This window comes from Corvus kubaryi, unplaced genomic scaffold (assembly GCF_017639235.1).
Source record: "Corvus kubaryi isolate FWS band 111438036 unplaced genomic scaffold, C.kubaryi_AGA036_p1.0 37398, whole genome shotgun sequence".
Classification (NCBI taxonomy): domain Eukaryota; kingdom Metazoa; phylum Chordata; class Aves; order Passeriformes; family Corvidae; genus Corvus; species Corvus kubaryi.
Window position 1 is genome coordinate 44935353 of NW_024581137.1, and position 24797 is coordinate 44960149.

At 39.6% G+C, this 24797-nt stretch overlaps 1 protein-coding gene across 4 annotated transcripts in view; it reads right to left on the bottom strand.

Annotated features, from left to right (window-relative positions):
• Positions 1–24797, bottom strand: part of NRP1 (neuropilin 1) — a 113190-nt gene that overhangs the window by 40070 nt on the left and 48323 nt on the right. For all 4 annotated transcript variants that reach the window (XM_042044538.1, XM_042044535.1, XM_042044537.1 and 1 more), the window contains exons 5-7: positions 21715–21942; positions 14037–14192; positions 11186–11352 (exon numbers count right to left, since the gene is read on the bottom strand). In XM_042044538.1, the coding sequence (XP_041900472.1) occupies positions 11186–11352; positions 14037–14192; positions 21715–21942 (551 nt within the window). The remainder of the gene's footprint in view (positions 1–11185; positions 11353–14036; positions 14193–21714; positions 21943–24797) is intronic.

The window sequence follows — 24797 nt, forward strand, 5'->3', positions numbered from 1 at the left end:
TAAAAAAGAAATATTTAATTCTGACATGTTCTTTGAACTGGTGTTCCATCTGGTTCTGTTTGAATAGTAAAATCTGCTGTAGTCATAAAAATTGGCAAGCAGCACTCTGGTAAAGAGAAACAAAAGAGACTCAGTACAGCAGGTTAATACACTAGCATTTTAACTGGAGACATTTCCAGAATTCAGCAAACCAAATCACTCCAGTATGGAAACTATAAAGATCAAATGTGGAAGAGAAATGCTGCGAGGGGGCCGGGAGCAGCACTGCCACCAGCACATGAGCTCTGTGTGACACTCGGAGTGTGAGCCTTTGCAGGAGCCTGGTTCACAGGCAAGGGCAGTGCCCTGCTCCCCGAGATGGGCTCGCTGTGTGGGTGAAATGCATCCAGGGCACATGCAGGGATAGGGGACGATCCCTCTGCTATTCATTTGTAAGCTCCATCTTATGCATTCATGTGGGGCTTTGATGCAATGACATCGTTATTCAGAATACTCAGAAAATACCTTTTTCCCCAATTTATTTTTTTGAACACTATTTAAAACCTGAACACCAAGATACAATAAACTCTGATAACAAAGGGAGGAAAATGTAATCGTATTGGGTTTTCTATAGACTCTGGGATCTAAGCAATCAGCATCTTATGCCATTCAAATCCTCTCTGTAGCAATAGAGAGAAAGGCTGATTAACTCCCAGTGCTTTAGAAAAAGATTGTTTTACATCTTGCAGGAACATATCTTGCTGTGAAATATTACTTCTTTAAAATGAAAACCTTTGCTTTGGCACTACATTAACTTGCAAATGGATAACCTAAGACATGTACAATGACTGGGTCAAAAAAAAGGAGGAATGTGAATGGCCCCTTTCTCCAGCTAAGATACTTAGGAACCCTTGCTGAGCAATAAATGACTCAGGAACGTAATACTTTTAATTAACGTTTTCTGAATACTTATTTGTAATTTACATTTAATTTTAAACCTGAGCTTAATCCTCTGATCTGGAATGAAGACAACTATTTAGTGCAGTTTGAATGTGACCTTCGCCGGTTTGTGTTAGAAACTATAGAAAAGGGAAACTCTATAGCATTACTTGCAGAACCACTCTTTTCTGAGAGAAGGACATAATTGTAGGACTTTCTTTCCCCTAAGTGTACTGAGCAACTAATGCACAAATGGGAAACAAGTAAGCCAAAGCTTCTCTCTCGGACTTCTTCACATGTGAATAACCAGGCTTTGGGTGGAACAAACTGAATTTTGCCTATTAATTAATGCTTTCAAAGCATTTTTTTTTCCAGCTGCTCTCCTGTCAAAATCATAGAGTACAGGCAGAAGGGCTTGATTTATGATTTTGGTATTTTGAATATAAGTACAATACTACATGTTTAAACACACAGCAGTAACTTCTCCTTTCTGTTTCACTGCATACCTATGCTAATGGTAGGAAGCTGCTAAGCAAGGGATGATAAACTGTGCAAAATTAAGCCTCTCCTGTCTCAGATAGCACACCTTGGTGGTGCTGATAGATCTGACTGTGCAATCACTGTGTTCAGCATCAGTTCCACTGAAATAACTGGAATTTACTACACTCAGATATTTTTGAGAGTTGAGGCTTCGGGTTTTCTATAAAAAATCACAGTGAAATGAGGAAAAAGTGCCAGTGTCTGTGATACAATACTTTTTAAGCCTAATTTCACTGGAATAGGCGTATAACCTGTGTCACATAGAAATACATGTATTTTCTTTTGATCAGCTTTCTCATTTTGGAAAATCGGCACAGTCTCTTTAAATCCATCATTCATCCACAGGAGTCTGCATTCATTTATTCTCTGTTAAATGGAACTGTCAGTTTTGTTGCAACAAAATTCGATTTTCTATTTCATACACATTGTATATGATGATTTTAATTTACTGCTGGGTCACCAAGCAAGTCACTGCTTTTTTAAAATATGAGTTTCTGCTACCTTCTAGAAAAATGTCAGGTAGCTACAGTTAGACAGTGTGGTGAGGGTCCTGTAAATGTATGGTGAAAAATGAGAGACTGACTGTACATGCAAAGATTATTTCACTTTTTCTGGTATATCCCTCACAGCTGTGAGGAAATGCACACATGTAGATGAAATACTTCTGAGGGTGTGATTTGGAAGACCTGCTGCTGAGAGTGGTGCTCTCGTCCTGTGCTGGAGGAGGAAAGGGGACAGCAGAAGGGATGGCACAGGCATCTACCAAGACAACTTTACCCAAGTGCTAAAGCAAACCAGGGAGACCGGCTGCCCCCAGCTCTGCCCTTCCCTCAGCAAAGCACGCTCAAACTTCAGGCATGAGGATTTAATTTCCGGGGTTTCTTTGGCCAGATAATGATGCCTGGTTTTTGTACCCCCACTCTGCCTATCTGAAAGTTACTCTATCTGCAGCTATGTAAAGAGAAAAGCTATTGATTTTTAAGTGCTGTGGCTTTTTAAAATAAACACAGGATGTATTTTCTTAGTAAAGCATATCAGGAAAGGGGGGTACCCTCCTATAGATGGCTAATTTTTAAGGCCTGATGAGAACATTTAAAAATGTTTTTTAACATTTCTGTGTTAACAGAATTTATATTCTTTGCTGTGTTAACCCTTCAGTCCATAGCCTGAAGTTAATAGTACTTGCATTGGAAGAACCTGCTCCTGTGTCTCTAACAGCTGAAAGACACTTCAGTCTTTAGTACAATAATCTATAACCTAAATACAACCAGTTAAAATATACCCTGGTTTTATATGCAATAGGACAGATTGATCCTTTCATCATCTTCAAGGGGATCAACACCAGAAATGAGTTTGGCCTGAAGTGTTCAACACAGAATGCTGCAATGAAGAGAAAGACCAGACTACACAGGTACAGCTGGTCAGTGAAGTTATGTGTAAACAGCACTTCTCTGATGAGAAGCCAGTTGTTCCTGAAAATAGAGGAACCAAATCTCAGCTTAATGTTTGGTCAATTGTATTTTCTCTGCTAGCAGGTTTTGTTTACCAGTCAGCTTTGGAGGTTATTCTGATATCTTTTTAAAGACTTTTTTTAAACTATAAAATGAAAATATCAGAAGTAAAGACAAAGTGAAACAAACTGTTTCCTTTTTGAAATACTTTTTTTTTTTTTTTTTTTTTTTGGAAGAAGTCAAATTGCTTTCTGAAGGGCAGGTATTTACCACTTGGAAGAAAACTCATTTATCCTCCCACTCTACCTATTTTGCTACTGCTGTGAAAATGTCACCTAATGGGCAGAACAGAATTGAACTGGGACAGAAAAGCAGGATGGCACAAGGACAGGGGAGGTAAATAATGCCTCAGCAACAGAAAATCTGGAGCATGGATGCTGGGATGGAGAAGGGCCCATAGGACTCATGAACTCTACATCTTCATACTACTGTGCAGGTGTGGAAAGAGTGAATAAAAATGCATAATAGTCTCTGCAAAGCACTCAGCAGCACACCTCTCATCTCGAGCCCAGGCTAGGCCCTGTGAGAACAGAGACCTTTAGCTCAGTAATAACTCTGCTTATTATAACACACCTCAGCTGTGCGCTCCTACCCAAGGCTCCATTTCTAGGCACTGCCCTTAGACACTTCACTTCTAGCCTTGAGCTTTACCTGACCCTCAGTCTGACACCTGCCTAGTCTCATAGATTAATTTATTTCTGCCAGACTCAGACAAAACTCCCTCTGAGATACCTTCCTTCACATCTGCACAAGGTCCTGGCTGTGGTGGAGCAGATGTATTGCTTGGTACAGGGTGGGCAAGGCTGCCTCAGCCCCCACAGGGTCTGCAAACCATATGGGAGAGGGTTCCCCTACTCAGCAGAATGGTACAAACAACTGATTTCTTGGCATGATGGCAGCTTAAACCCCAGCAAACTCTAACAAATGTTCTGAGTCAAGCCAAAAATGTGAACCTGGTGAATGGAAAAAATAAAAACAAAAACAAAAGAGAGAGAAGATCCACTTTGTATCGAGTTTCATAAGTGCCTTTAATGTCTGTGAAATAAAGGAGAAGAACAAGATGCGATTTAAAAAAAAAAAAAAAAACCAAAACAAGCCTGTGGTGGTTAGTTTAAAACTAGTTTTATTTTTGATTTAAAAATTTTAATTTCTTTTCCTCCTGGAACCAACTAGTGAAAGTGAGATAAATTTACAAAATTATTTTAGCAGTTGCTGAATCAGTGCTTTTGGTGGACACATTTTTAATTCGCTATCTCAGCTCTAAAGGGCCATCTGTCTTGCAGCCATTGAGGGGACGTAGGGCTGGACTGGGAAGTGGATGCATAGGTAATTACAGAGCTACATAGAAACTACTCAGATCTCTGCATAATGGATCCCCTGAAAAAACTGAAACTATTATAATGATTAGGCTGGTAGTGGAGGCTCAGAGGGGCTCTGCTTCTGCTGCTCCTCCATATGCTGCACACAGGATTGCTTGAAACCACACAGGACTCCCCTCTGTATTAGGGCTGATGCTGAAACATGTCAGAGGGAGGTAGAGAGGATTTTTTTCTAAACTGCATTTTGCACCTGCACTTCTGGAGCAATAAGGCTGCCAATGGTTTTGCACAGTTCTCTGAGCATCTCTTCAGCCTCCCCAGAGTGATAAATCTATGGCTGGGAACTTTCTGGTACTAAAATAGCTCTTAAAGCACTTTGAATAATCAAAAAACCTTCATACTTTGTAGGGCCCTTTTATTTCTCCCTCTCCCTCTAGTCTAATTTCAGTACTTGCCTTTGTGAAACTCTACCATTTATTCCCATGTCACAGTAAATAAAGGTATGAATGTATCCTGCTGGGTCAATTAACCCCGGTTCTGCGCTGTGTCACAGTCTGTGCTGGCTGTGATTTCCAGAAAGGAATATTCTTTTGTCATTCTTTGCCCATGTGCAAAGCATGTTAAGACCGCTAAGATAACTGTAACACTTTTCCACACAAAGCTAACTCTGCTTTTTGTGATTTCTGGAGTGCAGCTATGAAGTGTAAAATGACATGAACCAAATACATGACTTGTAATCTAAAGTGGTAGAGAAGACAAAGGACTGACAGTTTTTGTGCTTTCATGTTAGTGTGCTCCCTAATGATGGGCAAGCCCCACCACAAAGCCTTGAACTCCAGCTCTCAGGCAGTCCTTCAAAGGCCAGGAGAACTGGAAGGCTGAGATTTCCCAGTTTTCATGTTATTCTATGCAGTAATATGCTGTACTTCACTTCTGTATCAAACTCCAAAAGAAACAGAAATAATAATAAAAATAACAGGCATTGTCGACTAGCACTTCCTTGAGTTTCATGTGAAATATTCAGATAAGCTTGCTGGGTAAAGTCAGCCTAAACAGCTGCCTGATGTAAGAACAAACCTGTTAATGAAACAAATGTTCTGTGCAGCAGCAGATATAAATACTGACTATGTTTTTAAGTGAATACTTGATAAGGAAATCATCTATGACACAGATGAAAGGTCAAGACACCAAATGATGAACTGCAATTATTTTCAGAAGTGATATGTGAATAAATCAGTATTAATCTATATACCAGTTCACATCAGTGATGTACGCTCCTGGGTTTCGCTTACAAAGGAGCAAATAATGAAGAATGTAGTTTAAAAAGTAAAGGAATGAAGACAAATGTGGAAGGCAAATTCCATCTCAGAGTTCCCTCTCAATTCTGGTGAAGTAGTGTATACAGAGAAATGTTTTAAATCAATGGGAGTATATTTTCCTTGCACAGCAGAGTTAGTGTTAAATAAACAACTGATATTTCAATCAGTGAAGTCGAGGGGGATCTCCCAGGTTGTTTTTTGAGGAGACCTATTGTTACCTCTCTGGCCTTTCTCCAGACTCCTGAATGCTGCAAGATGCAGAGGGAGAATTTTGCACCAGATCAGCTGACATTCCTAGGGCTGACTGGTCTAGAGGTCTCTAATTACTGCAGGGGCTGTAGGTGCCAAAGGGATGGGTGGGCAATGAGATAGAGACCGGCAGGCAGAGGCCAGAGGGAGCAGGCCAAGCCTGTGCTCCCTGTGCCAGCCCTTGAGCCTGGAGGGTTACACATGCTATCAGGTCTGTGTCCTGCTGAAAAACCCAGCAGTATAAACTGGGGCTGGATCAGCCATTTGTGTCATATTAGCCAGAATATGTGTATGGCCCTATGACAGCTGCAGAATGACAGATAATGCTCAATCCAGAGCATAATGTCTACTTATGTTAACCCCCTGTTAACCTTTTTGAACAAATTTGAACTGGCAGAGTGTATTTATACCAGAGTAGTGCTTTTTGGTTTATGGCTGCGAAGTTTTGATCTGATACTAGGATTCTTAAAGCTGGATTTATGGTTTTGTCCTACCCCAGATATAAAAAGAACTGAACATCTTGTGTTATTAACAAACACACTTTGGTCTCTGGGCAAGATGGAGGTCTCACTCACTGTTACAGGATGAGAGAAAAAATGTGCCTCCCAGAAACTGCCATCCAGCTTGGTGGGAGTGCAAAGATTTGTGTTAGAAGAAACATTTTGATAGAAAACATACAGATCCTGCAGTAAAAGTACCCAGAAGGTGCTGCTCCGTGTGGCTTTGAAAACCCAGCCCGTGATGAGGATTGATGGCAGCAGAGGGTCCCAGTGACCCTGGTAATAAGCAATCAGTTTCCCCTCAAAACCACACACGTGGCCTTCAAGTGTCTTTAGCTGATGACACCTCTCCCTGTGGGCGCTCCTCTGGAGCTCCCCCTGCTCCTGCCCTGCCCTGGGGCTGCTGGACACAACTCATCGGGGCATCCCTGAAGCACGAGGTCTTGCCGTGCACAGTGGCCCGTGGCTCCTTCTCAAAGGACTGAGAAATAAGATGCAAAAAGTTCCCTAAGTATAAAGATTTTGCATGTTATTTTTTCAGATGAGTGTAAACGTAACTGCTTTCTTAAATGCGAACATTAAATCTACTCTGTAAAAACACAATTACTGCTGCCATGGCAGGCATCAGTTGTCTCGTTTGAAGGAATGCCTTGAAAATGCAATCATAAAATCCTTGCACATTATGGATTTCATTAACATTGTACTCCCCTAGGATTCCCAATTGCACAATAACAGAAGTTCTTTAAATTTTAAATACCACAGACAGGAACAATTTCACCAAAACCAGATGTGAAACCCTTGCATGGGCCTTCTTACTGGTTCTAAGTACTGAAACTGGCTGGTAATTGATACCTATTAACATGTTTGTTGTTCAGATTACAGAAATGGAAACACTATACTATTTTTCCTGTGAAAGGATACATTAATGAGGGACAATGACTTACATTGCAATGGCAGTTCCCTGCTCTTGATTAAATTAAAGGGCTGGTTTTATTTTTTATTTTAAATAATGCTCTTTCAAACTGAAGGGCAGTCAAGTGTGTGAAACGTAAGTGCAATAAACAAGTAGGCTGAGCTTAAGGTTGAGATGCTAATAACATCCCATATAACAATAAACTACCTTCATGCATATTTTTGGCAGCCCTTGTTCCCTCATGCATATCTTTATTCCATTCGTATTGGAAAATTCACAGACTTATTATTGTGTTTTTAAAGAAGAAATTCAATCTAGAGTGACTCTGTTTCTGATTAAGGAATCACTCCAAATCTCAGGTTAGCTGAGCAATTTTCTAAGTGTGTTTGAGAGTAAAAATAAAATGGAGAAAGTACTGTGCAGACTTACAGTGTGACTGTACTATGGTTATTTTGAATCTAAGCTTTGACATTTATTTTCAAACAACTAAGGAAAGGAAGAGAAAAGCAACTTTCACTTAACAGAGCCTGCTAAGCAGGTGGCAACTCAGATGAACTCAGGAGTTCATACCTGTCAGACACAAAGGAGCAGTCTAGTTTTTCCACAAAAGAATGGGTTTCAGGTCTACAGATGGAACTCATGCAAATCCATTACTAATAACAAGCCAACACTATTTTCCTAATTATTTTGTTGAAATGGTCCAAGAGACTTCAACAGCTCAAAGGAGACAATAATATCTCAAGCCCTCTAGACGTCCTCTAAAGATACCTATTTCCTTTGGCTGATACTCAATGAGGTTTTCTGTTTCTTTTGTCTTAACAAAAACATTAACCTTGAAGGGACTGGTAAAAGGAAGGGAAAGGAGAGCTGTAATATTTCCCCCATACAAAAACCCCCTGACACACTGAGGAAATTAGTATTTGGAGCTGAATTTTCAAGCTGTTCTGCCCAGGGCTCATATATATGCCTTAGTTGCATATGTGCATTAGTAGCTCAAAGGCAGACATCATTATTTAACCAGCTGCAGTGTTTGTGCAGGTATGGAAACCTGCAATTATGAAAAAATTAATGATTAACTGATATACACAAAACTTCTGTCTCTCACACAAGGGCATGTAGGCAGAAATTTTCACTTTGAAAGTTCTAAGTTCAGCGTTGCTGTATCCTTCAGCTTTGTTTCTTGCTGTTGAATATCTTCTAGAGTTCTTGCACTGTGCAGCAAAAATCCATTTATGCTGCACTGCACAAAAGCAAATACTTCACATAAATGACTAGTTTACAATAGCATGCACAACAAAGCAGAACAAAGTGACCTCAGTCCTTCACATACAAGTGCCTTCCTCCTTTTTATAAAATATTACAATTTTTTTCTATGGGTAATTTCAGAGTATTTTATCAGTTATGTGTCCTTGGTTGTTTGTCTGTAAGCTCTTATGGAGATGAACATCTGTTCCCAGGGTTATTTGTACAGAGGAAACATGGAACTCCAATATTTTATCCAGACACAAATTCACAACATGCACTTACTGCCGCGGCATCAAGACTTTGTAGGAGATGGAGGCTCATATGCACAAGGACCCTCTTACTGGGGTTTCTGATGGTCTGAAGCCCTTAGCACCCATCTCAAGATTGTTGATTAACAGGAAAGCATTTAGAACACAGTTGGAAGTCTGAATTATCAACATCAGTATAGAATTAAACCACAATAAAATAAGCATAAAGTTGTCAGAGCCAAGGATGAGTTAAGATGTTGTACCTTGTGAAAGGGGATGATACGCTCAATCTCTGAACTAGCTCAGTTCCTTCTGCCACATACACTGAGTGAGAGAAACTACTTAGCAGCTGTGTAAAGCATCTCTACTCAATGTAATGAATCTTCAAGCAGGACTTTGTAGGCTTAGTCCTGCCAACAAGACACAGCTACAGCCTAATTGCTCTGTGATGAAGTCTGCCTTGGGGATACTGGTCTCTCCCCATGGGCCCTGGGCAGCAAAGGAGGTGCCCAAGGGCTAGACTGCTCAGGGAAATGGTTTATTCCAGACCAGGAGGTGGGTGAAGCAGATGAGAGCTGTGGCATGTGCAGCACAGCATGCAAATAACCACCAGCTTCTGGGCTGATGTGGTAGCTGGGGGCAGAGAAAAGCTGCTAAAAATTATGCTCAGTGGTTGTTTCAGCCCCTGAGCACCCTGGTTTGTGGCAGGAGGCAAAGGAGGTTGATAAATTCATGTGCAGGGGGCCTGAGGTACCCTGAGCTGTTTTAAGTATAAAACCTGGAGTAGCTTGAATTCTGTGATGTGTCTGTTATTAAAGAAGTTTATGGTAAAAAGAAGTCCTTTGAAACTTTTTCTCAGAAAGATCTAGTTCTAAATGAAAGGATTAAGATATATATATAGGTAATATATGGGTACGTAGTTATCATAACTTAATAAAGTTAATAAGCACACAGAACACACGAATGAGATTTGACTAACTCTCTTGTTTTGATTATCTGGTCATAAATGTGCAAGTGACAGCAGAAAAGAAGGAAACAAAGCAAAAGTGGCTGCCCTCTGACCAGATGAAACACATGGAATTTGATTCTGGTGCATTCCATCCTTTTTCCATGTGTGTTTCATGGATTGCAAGTGGCAATGGTTAATAACAAACCTTGCACTTAGATAAGGTTGAGGAGATTTTAATGTTCCTAAGTAAAGAAAAAGGATCAACAGATTTTTTTTTTTGCCACTCTGAAGTCTGATTAGGTCCATTGTACACAATTACCATGTTGCCAAGAACTCAGGATGCAGAGGGGCCCCTGAGCAGGACACCTGAGAGTCCCGTTGTGTGCCAGGGATCAGAAATGAAAGATTTCCCCCTCTTTCTTCCCTTTACTAACTGCTACTCAACATGTTTTTGAGCTTTCTTGCAGACATCAAACCTCACAGGAAACACCAGTGTGAACATTTGTATGAAAGGCTAATAAGGCATTGTTTTTATATGTCAGTTAGTAATTTCCTATAGAAAATAACAGAAGTAGGAGGAATGTTTCAAATCTATGAACAAGTTTTCAATATTAGTAATATAGATGTAATATGCTTAAGCATTTCTCCTAGCTTTTGCCAACAGAAATAGAATCTAGGTTTCAGCTAAGTAGTGTAAGTCAACCTACAACTGAAGCAAATCAGTGTTTTTTTCATATAATGATATTAATACTTGCCTGCTAGGATAGTTTTTTGTATCCCGTAATTGATATGAATAATCTTAACTTGTTCAGGAGTTATGCGCCATTCAGCTATAGACCTGATAATATATAACAAACAACAAGCCCAAAGAGACTGACTGAACTCAACTCTTCATGGCAACAAATGTTTGCAGGATTTCTCCTGCATTAACAGAGCAAAGCCAAGGCAGCCCATCTTGCTAATGAATGTTGTGTTTAAGGATGTGGAAGAATAGCCACCAGACAGAGACCATTGAACTCATTCTGTGAGCAACACATTCTGGAAGGGACATAGGTCTTCTGAGGTGAAATCTGAGTGCATGAAAACACCACATTGTATTAATGCTTAACTGTAATCAGCTAGAGACATAGCACATGCTCAGTTTACTGGGACATACCACTTTAAGTGCATGTTAAACTAATATTGACTTTTCCACTAAACCAAAATCTCTGTTATTTGTGCCCAGAAGACTGCAAAAACAATAGATGTGGGAAGGAGAAGAATTAATCTTCCTGACCTTTTCTTTTTCTATACCTTTGGGAGTAAGTCTTTTTTTGTCTGTCTAATAGAGAATATGAGCTATTCGCTTGCAATGATTCTTAAATTATGTAGCGGTACTTTACTGTGTTATTTTTTTTCTCTCTTTTGCATTCTCCACATTCAATAAACTCCACAGAGTATTATTAATAACATCTTTAAAATGTTATCTTTTTACCTGTATCCATTCTCTGATAGAATCTTCCCCTGGGGTCCATCCATTCTCAGGGTAATTTAGCCGGGACCTTTCTGAAGACCAGATAGCGCTGTACTGGGAGGAGACAGTGATTTGATCAGAGTGGATTTCTCCTGACTCCATACCTAGTGGTTCCATGCACTGGAAATCTGAAGAAAAATAAATTACCATCATTATTATGGTCAGCTTTTTGATTTAGACTTTGAATAGTAAGAACATTTCCCTGCTTTGAATATGAATATCTAAAGAATTTATTTTTATGTGACTTTGAATATTTTAGCAACTTTAAGTGAGGTAGTGTTGGGCTTATGGTGTCATTCTTAATACCGTCATTCGAGTTGCCATGGCAATTCCTGCAATAATAATGCTATACAAATATTTTTAGTGCAATATTGTAGCCATTTCAGTATAGGACAATAGAAGTGCCTATCCTAGGCTAGCACAGACACTCCTGTGGATTCATAATATAGAACAATGTATATTCACCCCAAAATTATGCACAACCCAGAAAAGACAAATTAGAAGACTTTATGAAATAATTTGATTTTAAAACTATTTACTTCAGTACAAAAAATATGATATGCTTAGAAATTATTATTAAAATTTCAGCCATTCTCTTTAGATTCTGGACACTGGAATGAAATAGATCAACAAAATGTGAATTCAGGCCAGAAGATTATTGACCTAAGGAAATTACCAGCTCTTCTGTAACATGGTGTATTGTAAATGAGTTGATCATCTCCATTCAATCTCTTTTTGTTGACACAAAAATTAGATAATTTAGAATGAATTGACTTCCTAATCACTATAGTGAGTTCAAAGGTTGATAGGGCAGATTGACTCAATTCTTCTCTCAGTCTTCAAAAATAAAGACTCCAACCCTCACTGAGGCAAGAGAAGGCAATAGCTTCAGATACATCCTCACACCCAGGTGCTCCTGGGGCTTCATATCAGAAGTTTACTAACCCCAGCAAAAGGGCAGGAGAAAAAAAATCCATGTGCCTATGCTTCTGATCAAGGACTTCACATGATAGAAATATAATTCATTCCTTCATTAGAATTTAAGCTAAAATAATTGTGTGAAATGGAGTTGGATATATGCTGGATATATGCTCCTTTTTATTGCACCTTCTCTGGAGCTGATGTTTCCCTAACAGAGGGGTGGGTGCTGAGCTGAAGGTTTCAACATCCAGGAATTGGAAAAATGAGCTTTAAAAAAGTTTTGGTTTTTCGATGAAAGTGAAAGTAAAAAAATCTTTGATCAGGGATCCAAAAAATTTACATTCAGAAATGTTATCAGGGTATTTTATAGGAATCGTAGTTGGGGCTACCCATAACTGAACCATACCAACTGCATTTCCTGTGGAATAGGACCCTCTCCCCCAGTTCTGTGCTGCTTCAATGTGTTAGGTACATGGTGAAGTACTGAAGCTGAACTACATTAGGGTAAGACTCAAAGGAAAGGAACTTCTGCTTGAAATCTGAAGGAAAGCTGTAAGTCACTACAAAGAATGCAAAACATGATAGGTGGGAGTAATATCAAAATACCTAAAAAGTGTCTGGCTTGATCTAGATATGTTAGCTTTCCCTGTAGTCTACTGAGAGGGACAAGTACCTCCTGGGGACATCTCACATATCTGAGATAAATAGATTGGGCTGTCCTCTGGAGGTGACCAGACAACACAAAGAGCAAGGGTGGCTGAAATTAAACGAGAGAATTCACTTCTCAGTCTAAGTCTGCAGCATATAAAATGCTTCCTCTTATCATACAAAAGGGTCTACATACACACTAACTTCTGTTCTGTTGTCCTGTGTTTGAGAGCTGAAGGCATCTCAGCATAGCAGATATTATTAATTCTGACTTAGATGTGATGATGCATCTACAGCCTAGGGAGGGTGACTGTAGAGGAGGTGGACATGGGGACACGAGTTGCCTGTGCTAATTATGAAGGGATAGGAGCAGCACCTACATAAGGAGAAACCAAACTAGCTGAAGGTACAATGCCTCCCATCCACAGAGGCTGTGTGTCCCCCATTCCCTTTTCCTGGCTATGGAAAAGCTGTTAAAAAGCCAGGGAGTGGAGGAGAGATGGGGAGTTCCAGTTAAATTTTCAATTCACTCATTTTTCTTTTGTCCCTTCTTTGATTAAACAAGTACATCAAATCTGTGTGAATCTGCTCGAAACTCAGTAAGACACAGAAAGGAGAGGGAGTTTGATTTAAAGTGTGTGTTTTATCACTGAGGAAAGCAATGAAATCTGCAAGGACATGGTATAACAGAGCCTGTTATTTTCCTGTCTCCCTCACTTCGTTTCATTCTCTGTCCAAAGGGTAAGCATGAAAATGAGTCAACTGAGAAAAAAATACGAGACAGAGAACAAAGCTTAGATAGCTTATGAAATGGTTTAACAAGAGCACATATATTAAGTGGGTTCCTTTTATTCAAGAAATCGATCATCAGAGCTTATTCCATGTAATAAAAGAAGCCTTTGGATAGTGCATTCATTGTTCATGTTTCATTGTTTTAATGCAAGTGTTCAATTGCTCTGCATTCCTGTATTTCCTTGGTCAGCACAGTTTTTCACAATAATTATCCCAACTTCCTGGCAACACAGTGGAATAAAACTATAAGGAGAATTCTGCTTCTTGCACTGCTTTTCAAAGGGCAGCTGTTCTTTAAAAAAAAAATAGAAAAAAAGGAAAACAGAACCAATCCTTCTTCACCATCTTATTTATTTAAGGTTTCTTTGAAGCTTCAAGCAACACCCGGTGTGCAAGACGACATAACAGAGAGTATTTTCCAAGAAGCTCTGCAGGATAGATAAATACTGACCTTCTGAGACACTGCTCTGTGACACACTGTAGTTTGCTGAGAAGCCCTCCTTTGCTATCGCACTGTCAGTGTAAAATACCATTGAAAGAATCCCAGTTGAAGACCGGACACGTCCTGGGTTGTTTTGCCCACAATAACGCCCGATGTGTGGGCCAACTGCAAAGAGACAGGATACAATAGTAAACTACCAGTGCTCTAACAATAGATGCCACTACAATATCCTCCCAAAGACAGTCCCTCAGCAGGAAATGGTGAACCTCTGTAACAGTTCAAAATAACAATGCCATCAGTAACTTAGCGATAAACAACAAATTGTTTGTCCTATCCTAGCAATTGTGCTTCTAAAATGCTCCAGATAGCACTCCATGAACCTCTGAAAATGTAAAGAACCAGGATTTCAAAGAGTGTCCTTCAAAGTGTGCAGAGAGGGCAGCGATGCACAAAATTACACATACAGTACCACAAGTATTTTCCAAAGTGTGATTGAAGCACCAATTTATGACAAGAGCAACTGAATGGTCTGATTTTGCCAGCCCAGTACACAAGATGCTGTGAGTTGCCTTCCAGATTTTATGCTCTATACTGCAGTGATCTGTTAATTTCATCTCAAACTCTGAAAAACATTTTTGACTCATATTGAGACTATGACCAAATGACTCTTCATCCCCCTTTATTTAGGCTTGCAGACCGTCATAGTTCCTTTGCCCATATGGTCAATATTAAAGAATATTGCAAAAGAATTCAAGAGTTAAATCTTAATCCTTTCAAAAGAGCAAGGATTTCTTAAGTATATCTCCATGTCACAGAATATGCACACATACACAGATACATGATCTCTATTAATGTTAATACTGTATAAACCTGATTCTGGTATTTTTCAGCATTTCCTGTGCAATGAGATAATCTTTTTCCTTAATTAAGCTACTCAATTCACAACCAACATATGTGGCCTTCTAGCACTTGAGCATTCCCTACAGATATGTCCCTAGGCTGTGGAATGGTGGTACATCTGTGCTTACAAACAATAAGAAAAGATAATGCTAAAACCCACCCATGGAGTCAATCAGGAAAATAATCATGAGGCATCATTCTAATGCTTACACCACTGGCTTTCCAGGCTTAAATTAACACCTTGTCATTTCTCTAGGAAGTCCATTACACTTTCAGTTTAAAATATAAAATGTTTAGATATCCTAATTATTCACAGTTCAAAGAAAATCTACAGCTAACATAATTTTCTAGTCATTTATTGGCATTTTACAACAAGTAAAACAGTTCCAGCTTGGAACAACTTTATTATGTAAGCTACACATTTCTGTAAGGCCCTAGAGTTGCCAGAAAGAGGGAGATCTGATGCTATAGCTCTTGCTGCCAGCATGTGCTTTTCTATCCATTCTGGCCACAGTTAGTCTTCAGTTGCCTTGGCAATCCCATGGCATTTAAAATACCTGCCAATTCAGACTTTTTGCACTAAGGTTGTTCAATGCAGCATTGATAGAATGAAACATCCTATAGAGGATATGAGTTGTATTCCTCCTTATCCTAGAAAGCATTAAAGCTTCACGGTTTTATTTTTTGGAGAGAGCAATTTGTTTAGACTGATAGCACTAACAGATTTTTAAAAACACAAAATAATGCCCCCACATTCCAATTGCTGTAGGTTCTTGGTTTTGTATTTGTTTTTGCTTTCTTTTGCATTTTCTGTGCGCAAACAGCTCTGATCCTGCTCTTTCCCAGAACGGCTTTCAAGATTATAGCTGCTGATGGTGCTCTGAATTGCAAGAAAATAAGGAGGATAAGGCTACCATGTTACGGTACTCTGAGCTTCCCTCCTCCCATTTCCTGTAGGGAAGCCTCTTTGAAATGACAAACAGAAGAGAACTTTGTTTAAAGCAGACAGGCTTTAAGATTCCCCATGACTCACTGGTTTATAATTTTTAAGACATATTTAGTGATTATGCATTTGAGTCTTCAACAGATTGGCCCTGCTATCACAGCACTATTCCCTTTGCTAGCTATGTAGATGCAAGAGCCAAAAATGTGCAGAATATGACACAAAGAGGTATTGAATTTTTTTTGCGCAACATGTATACCATAGCCTGCTGAGCTAATATGATATTGATCTGAGCACAACTGGATGAAATAGAGATTCTCCTTCTTCCATAAATAGCTAGCACAAAGTTCCCCCCTTCTATTTTTTAACATTTAAGTCTTGAAAACTTTTGAATGACAATAAATTATCAAATATTTCATGTGTCACTATGTCAAATAAATGCTGTGCAGGAAACCCATCTGAGCAGTCATTCAGGGGGTGATACTGCTGTCTCTTTAGGTAGACTAAGCCACTGGTTTTTTTCTACCATCTTCCTGAAAATTCCTTAGGAAATGAGATGGGATTTCATAACAGACTGTGTGGAGTTCCAAATGGGAATTTTAGGGCAGAAGGTGCTGAAAAGTCATTAGGCCTAGAAAGCTCTTTGCAGCCCCTAACTGCGGACCATCACGTTGCTGCATCAGCATCCCCCAGGAAGGGCTATTCCAAACGTGAGTTACTTGGATATGTCCTCACTCGAGGATGCTTCTACACTACCTGCAGAACCAAGGCATTTCAGTGAGCCAGCCACCTCATCTGACTGCCCATGCTGTAGCAATTTCTGAGACCTTGGCTCCTCTTTCCACTGGCATAGTATTATACACTGGAAAACTGACTAACTCTCTGGTTAAAAGATGGACAGACAACTAAGAAACCTATTTTGCATGCATTTCCCAAAATGCAGAATCTAATTCTATAGCTTAAATAAATCCTTGATTATACTTATTAAGTATTTTTGAAGGTTTCCAGATCTGAGTGCAGAATATACAGAATGTGGCTGGTTGTTCAAGACTAAACAGAAACCTTATCCTTACTGATTCTTCTTTTCTTTACTATTGTTTGCCCTTCTGGACAAAGAATATTCATATAAGGAATTTTGAGACTTACTGAAATACACATTTGCCCATCTAGTTGAAATGTTAGCTTTTGAATTAGGGTTAAAAAAACCCCCACAAGCAAGGAAAAAAAAGGTACATCAGATTTCTAAAATATTAAAGCAAATGTTATGTTAACTAGCCATGTATTTAATTTTAAAGCTGTTTTTTATAAGTATGCAGGTATGTTGTGGACAATATTTTCACAGCACTATGATTTTTATTGACAAAATATTTTCACACAACTTAGGATGCTAAAGAGGAAACAACTGGAAAATTAATTCCATCCTCACATTCCAGTAGTCAGCTACACTGAGCTTGTGTACACTCTTATATCTTAGTAGCTTCTCACAAGAGTGTAGAAAGCAACCACAACAGGGGAAACACACTTAGATTAATAGCAACCTTCATTTGCACTGATGTTAATGACTGCAGTAAAGCATTCTGCTTTGCTCTGTAATTCAGTGGAAGCTCTTGTGGTATTGACTGAAGCAGCAATGCTTAGGCTGTGGTTCTCAAACCATATGTAAACTTCTTTAAATTACGTTTGAGCCCTAGTAGACAGCCTATAGAGCTTTAAAGAGACCTGCATGATGAATATGTGCAATTCATCACTAAAGCTACTCCTCATTTTGAGTGAGCTATTTTTCTTCTAAGTCATCAATGGAGTGTTCTCAGCAGAGGCTGGCTGAGATGTATCTGTGCCTTGGGCAAAGATATTTTTGGTGTCTAGTTTATTCATGCAAAATCATATATTTCTATTCTGAGATCTACTCACTCTCCTGCTCTAAATCCACGTGTTATCTCTTTCAGACCATGGTCCCTTTTCTGTACAATATTTGCAACATGCACCTGTAGTTCTTAAATATTCTTCAACAGGGTTGTTTTCATGAAACAAAATACCAGGTTTGAGGCATTCCTGAATGCCTACCATTCCCCTCTTGAAACAGCCAAACACTTATACCACTGTTTAACTTCAGTCCCGTAAGTGTCCTTGGTGAATTCCTTTTGAAGTCAATCTAACTGTTCACATGCTTCAAAGATAAGCACATATTTTGTAGAATCAAGTCTCAAATACTCAGCACTTGCCAGCTTCAATCCACTAAAAGGACAACCAGGTAGGCTGAGGACTCTATGATTGTGACAGAGCATTTCAGGATTAAAGTCTTTTTGAATGACTGTTACAGTTGCTGTCAAATTCTCTAACAGAAAATTGTTTTCCATCAGTGAAATGGAAATTACGTAGAAGTAAAATGTAAATGGAAGCTTACTGACTTTGACGTATCCTTTTAAACATCATTGTGAAAATTTGTTTAAAAGAACATTTCTCTTCTTTACTTTTTGCTTTTTTGGGGGGAAGGAAGGAAAAAAAAATCACAAATGTATAAAACAGCAAATTTATTTCCTGCAGATCTCTAGTGACTGTGGCTGATCAAACTCTAAAGTGAAAACATTTTCCACTTACGTTGGGTTTCATCTGCTCTAACTTAGGCATCTAAAGTTTACATCTGACTTAGGGATTCATAGCTCCCAGTACAGACAATGAGACAAGAAACTCCAGAGATCCATTAACTGTGCCCCAAAGTAGATGCTGAGACAGGTCTGTGTGGGATGCTGTTCTCTGCTGAGAACAGAGGGACTGACTGTGCCTGGCTCAAACACTGATGCCTGCTTTCTAGGGATGCATGTTAGGGGGCTGTCCATCTAATTCTGCTCTGGTTGAGACCACAACTCTTTTCCAAAAACTGTTCCCTCTCTCCTATTAAGATACTGCCATCATCCCAGGAAACCACAGCTGTGTTGCTGTGGAGCACAGGATGTGAAGGATAGATATTTTTCCCACATATTTAAAAAAATCCTTCTCTCATATTTCTATCAGTGCAGCGCAATAGTAGCTTTAACACAAGTGGGCATGTGAGCAGCAATGCATTACAAGCAAAATAACTTCCTTTTCTATGGATATATCACTAAACAGAGCAGGCCAGGAGACACCCTGGAGGCACTGACCTGCAGCCAGTAGCCTGGGAACAGACTAACAGTATGGCACTCCTATGGGGCTCTTCCCTCTGAAACTGGCTGGCTGTGTCCAACATGCCTGTTGAGAATGATCCCTAGCTTTCACTGTCTTCCAAATCACACTCAGGAAATTCTTGGGAAAGTGCAAATTGGTGCGTGCTAAAACTGTGCAAGGGAGTATGCCAGCAAATTAGAAGTGCACACAACCATGTCCCCGTTTCAGTTAATAGTGTAGAATAGTTTTTCACAGACTAAGGGGAAATGGACAAATGTCTCAAAAACTCACCCTGGGTGAGTCTCCTCCCTTCATTAAAGAGAACCATACCATCTAATTTACAACTGTGTAGAAATTTACTACTTCATGTGGATGCAAGCTAGATTTTTTTTTCCCCAGATACCCTCTCTCTCTATATATTCTCCAGTATCCAGACACTCCCTATCTTCAGTTCATGGCCAGACTGTACCAGTGGTTTCTTGTGCCAGCTTTGCTCTTCAGTTGAAATAGTTCTCCCTCCCAGGGAGTCGTCCTGTGATGCATTTATAGAGAAGCAATCACATTCCGTCCTTCTTTGCAGTGTTAAGTTAAACAAGAGAGACTGACTGCTGGCTGAGGATCATACTACAGTGAAATTATGCAGCAAACATTTCCCTACAACTGCTGCAACCTCCAACAGTTTGCATCTAAGGAAACATTTTTTCCAGCCTATAGATTCTGTTGAATATTTACAAGTGGAATGCAAGTACCCTTAGTGGATGTCAGGATCATTTTGGGTGTAGTCAGTTTGTGAGACAGTTTCTGAAAGGCTGATAATGCCTGTTGATAATTGGTCTTCAGTATGGCTCAGCCACTTTCTTGAACCAGGAAATTACTGCTTTGAAACTGCCTACACTGACAATAATGCATTTATTTTTGGTTATATTACACATAAATTGATTTATTGGATCATCTTTTCAAATATCAGTTTAAATGCAAGCTTTACAGGACAGATTTGGCCTATATACAAATAAGCCTATTATTAAATGTTCCAGACATCATTATTGTACTGTTAAAATATTGTTTTCCTAACTGAGGCATTATGCCTTTCCTAACTGAGGCATTAAATACTAAATAGTCTTTTAGCTACTGTTATGGGTCTTTCTTCACTGTTTATTGAAGTGGATTGAAAAGAGCTATGATAAACCCATTAAGCATAAAATAAAAACAAAAAAAGAGCAACTATATGTTAAAAGACATATATTTCCTGCAGCATCAATGAAAGCTTTAAGCAAAATTATATCGGGGATTTAGCTAGAAAAACAGGCAAGTTTAAATGTGCTATTAAAATATATTCCTTAAGTTATATTTTCATTTAAATCAAATATTAATATAGGATTAGCAGTTTATAGAAACTGCCACTGCTGTCCATAAAACAAACAAAAAAATGTATTAATATGGGTTATCACATGAGTGGAAAACTGAAATAGTTGTAATTAGTGCCCAACACAAACAACATAAATCTTCAGTCACTGAATTTTGCTACAAATTAAAAATTAAGAAGAAAAAGGACAGCTTCAAGATACTTCTCTTTATCAGCTTGTGTCATACATGGAAACAGTGAAAAAGGCATTCCAAATAATCAACTTTACATAGCTGTTTCCACAGCTCATGTAGGCATTTGGGCACCCTAAAGGCTGGGCATTTGGCATGAACAATCCCTTTCAGGCTGCAGCTGCAGCCTTTGGCTCTAGGTCCTTGGAGAGCTGGTACGTGGCTGCCCTGCCCAGGCGACACTTGAATCTTGCAGACCCAGTGCTGTATATGAAAAACATAGAGAAATCATGCAACTATTTTATTTGTCAGACTCAGTATAAAAAAGGGATATGGGGTTGGGCAGAGGGTGAAATGAGGGCTCTCTGGCTCCATAGGGTTAGCTAATATCTAGCTATGCACTTAGTGAATGTGCACAAGGTCAAGTGTGGTCAACAACTAAGTGGAAAATTACTGAGATGGCAGAGACGTTCCAGAAGGGTACCCAACACACCCACCCTGACACATGTGCCCATCTAATCAGAGATTATAAATTAACAAGTTAAGATAAAACCTTTGGATTTGCTTAAACTGCTGGAAGAGAGAGCACTATAATGGAGGAACCCTGCAGTGCCCCTTCACCGAAGCCACCTGAATGAATAACTCAGTGACTGTTTACTGACCTGGGTAATTGTTTAGTCACTATGGTTTCAACTGCATGGACACCACATTTTCTCTGGTAAAGAAATTCTCTGCTTTGACAGCTGGTCTGTAATGCAGTTCCTCTGCAAGTCAGAGAGTCAGTACCTGAAGTCCAGTTTCTGCAATTTGTTGGAAATGTCTGGACTATACTCATGTGTTAACTGTGAAAATTCGGGGACTCATTATAAGGCTTCACATTTAAGCAATTTTAGTGTAGGAGGTTCATCACATATTACCACTGAACACAGAGGTTTCTGCTAAGCCAACTGTTCAAAATTGAACATATTTCATTAAAAAAAATTCATTCACACTATGATATGCTGAAAGAATTTACAGAGCATTTTCTCCATTTCTTTTTAATTCAACTCACTTCACATAAATCAAGCAAGGATCTCTCTAGCATGACAGTTTAAAAAATGGGAATATGCCTTCTGCAGGCCACTACATAGTAATGGTTATGCATATTACAGTCCATTTTTCTCTTACCATCAGGGAGTCCATCCCAGATTTCCAATCGGTCATAGCGACAGAATGCTCCCCCTGGAGTATTTGAATCAGGTTCTAGCTCAAAGCTTTCAAATTCCAGTATAATCTCTGACATCTTTGGTGCAAAGATAATATAAGTGCATTCGAGGCTATTGGGATATTTTTCAGGGAATCCAGGGGATTTTATCACTCCACTTGATGAAGTAAAGTTTCTGGAACATTCAGGTCCTGTAGGAGAAGGAGAAAAATCAACTGGGTTAACACTGTGCTACTAAGCAAAGCAGTTAGCTGGAAAACAAATTAAGTTGTATTGTCTCTCCAGCAGCAAAGGTGGCTTTTCAATGAAACACCTCATTTTAATCACTGCATTAATCATTCAGCCAGCTTGTTCCTATTATTGATAGTCAGTCATTTAAAGCCCAATCCGCATATACTGTCTGATCTTCAATTTTCAATTTGTATGGAACAATATGAAAACTTGTACCAGCTCTAGAAAAAATTATGACAAATACAAAGTCATGTGGGAACAATGAAAGTATAAGCTGCAGAAATCTCGACAGAGCCCTAGAGAAATAATTATAGCCCCTTCAAGCTCAAATCTTTAAATCTTATGGCAGACAGGTTTTTATTGGTGAAATAGAATTTTTTACAAAAGCGGGTGAGTGAATTCAGTAGAGGGAGTAGTGGTTTCAGATTCCTGGAGCACTGACTCAGTAACTCTGCCAGATGTGACCTATGCCTCCTTGACAAACTAAATGTGAAAGGTAATTCGTACATGTACTGAGGGTGAGTGACTCATTCTGAGTGGTGTTGACACAGGTGCACCAGTAAAATGTTGCTGTTAGTGTGGGCATGATAAACTGTGTGATTACAGGCAGTGTTGCTAGAAGTCACCTAATGTCAATGTTGACACACCAGCTTTCCCCGATGTTCCCACCATGGCATAATGGGATGCTCCAAACAGTGCTCCTGGTGGAGCAGGAAAGTGGCAGGAAAGATGTAAGGGTATAAAAGGCCAGGTCACTGGATTTGCCTTTGTGAATACAGGGGACAAACTGGAATCCCTCTCTTTTTGCAGACCTCATTTCTCCTTTATTTAGGTCCCTCAGGAATCCTCTCTGTGGATCCCACACCTGCAGGTGTGCTCAGAAGTCAGCTGCAGGCACTGCCCACATATCTTCCCCACAAGGTCAGCACCCCTCTCTGCCTTTTGACACTCCAAACTTAGAAGAGTGATTTACAGGACTTGGGGCATTGGTGGATAGCAGCTGGCCTGGGGAGTTTTGAGTAGGATGACTCAAATGAAGGTCTTCAGATATGCAGGAGAGGAAGGACATGGAGAGCACAGTTTCATTGCAACACGCAGGTCTGTGCTGGAGGACGATGTGTGTGAGGTCTCAATGTGGATGAGGATGCCCAGCATCCTTAGAGACCGTAGTCAGGAGCCTTAGAGGATTTCCAATGCCTAGCACAGATCATTGAAGGAAAACAGTCTGGCTCATTGCATATATGAATACTCTTATTTCACTATAGAAAATGTTTTCATTGTGAATGTGCCAAACATATTACCCCCCATAGATCTGGCCACCTCCCAGTTAAATTCAGCATGCAAGAGAGAGGTCTGAGTGAATTTAGTCAGCTCAGGTATTCTTGCCCTTCAACAGGCACTGAGACAAAGTTCTTGAACTATTATATCAATATTCAGAACACTTCATGGCATATTTTGGAAGATGTGGGTATTGATGCTCATGTAACCTGACCCATTCCAATTTGGGAAATTACATTTTGCCTATAATTAAATCATCCCCTTACACATTAGTTGGATATTCCTCTTCTCTCCCTGTCATTCTCTTGTCTCCTTGTCATGTAGGGGAGGGTTATATTCTGGTTGTTGCTCCTCACTCCCACCAGTAGCTGCTGTTCCAGGATAAAATAGCTTTGCTATGCCATTCATAGTATAAAGTGCTCTGTACTCCTCTTGGAATCCAATAAAAGATGCAATATAAAATGTAAGCCAGGATCATTATTGCTTTATTAAATACAGCCAGATCCTGGCTCCGGGAGCGCGCAATCATCAGGCTCCTTACACTCACACATGGTATCTCGATGCCAGCTTGCTTTATTTTAAACATGTTTGACTCAATCTGGTGCAAGAAGCAGAAACTGTTTTCAGAGGAGCTGTCTCACTAAAATGCCCTCCACAGATTTTGACCCTTTATTGACACTGTGAAGCAGCTGCAGGAATTATATCAATACTGAGGCTACGAGGAACTCCATGGGGCAACATGCATGGAAAACTGGCAGAAAACGTTCCAGTGGAGACACCAAAAATAGATACTTCTGAGGTGGAGAAACTACATGTGTACATGTGCATGAAACATAGGAAGAGATATGAGCTGAAGGAAAGACAGATAGGAGGCAACAGCGAGAGCAAAGAAAACCAGATTAAATTTGGGATAAGTTAATCTTCTATCTGTGGGTGTCACTGAGCCAAAAAGTCATTTGCCTTCTTGGTTGACACTTTTTTTCCTTTCAGTTTACACCATAAATTTAGTTGACTAAGTTAGGAATGTTGAATGTGAACCGTGCAGATCCTTTTCTAGTGAATACGTCACTCATCTACCCTAAAATAGGATGTCTGCCCAAGCCAAAATGATGAACATTTCATGTGGACTAAGTGTTGGGCAAAATGGGTTTCATGTTTTAGTCCTGAATACAACTTCTTCAGTGCTCTCTCTGGCTACGGAGCTGAATGAGAAGGAAAGAGTAATGGGCAAAAACATACTGTGTGCTGGAATGAAGCTCAGCCTTCGGCTCAGTACTGCAGGACCTTGGGCTTGGGATCATACTTCCCATACCTGGGAAATGATGAGATAAGCTGTGAATCTGCTAAACCAAACATACTTGTCTGGTGTGAGCAGCTGAGCTTCACCTGTGCGAAAGGGTGAACAGCTTTATTTGGCACAGATATTAAAATGCAAAACTGGAATAGCGTATATGCATTTATTCAGAAGTTAAATAGGGCTCTGTTCCCACAGCAATGATAACTTGAATCCTTTGTGTACACATGGCATTTTCTAACA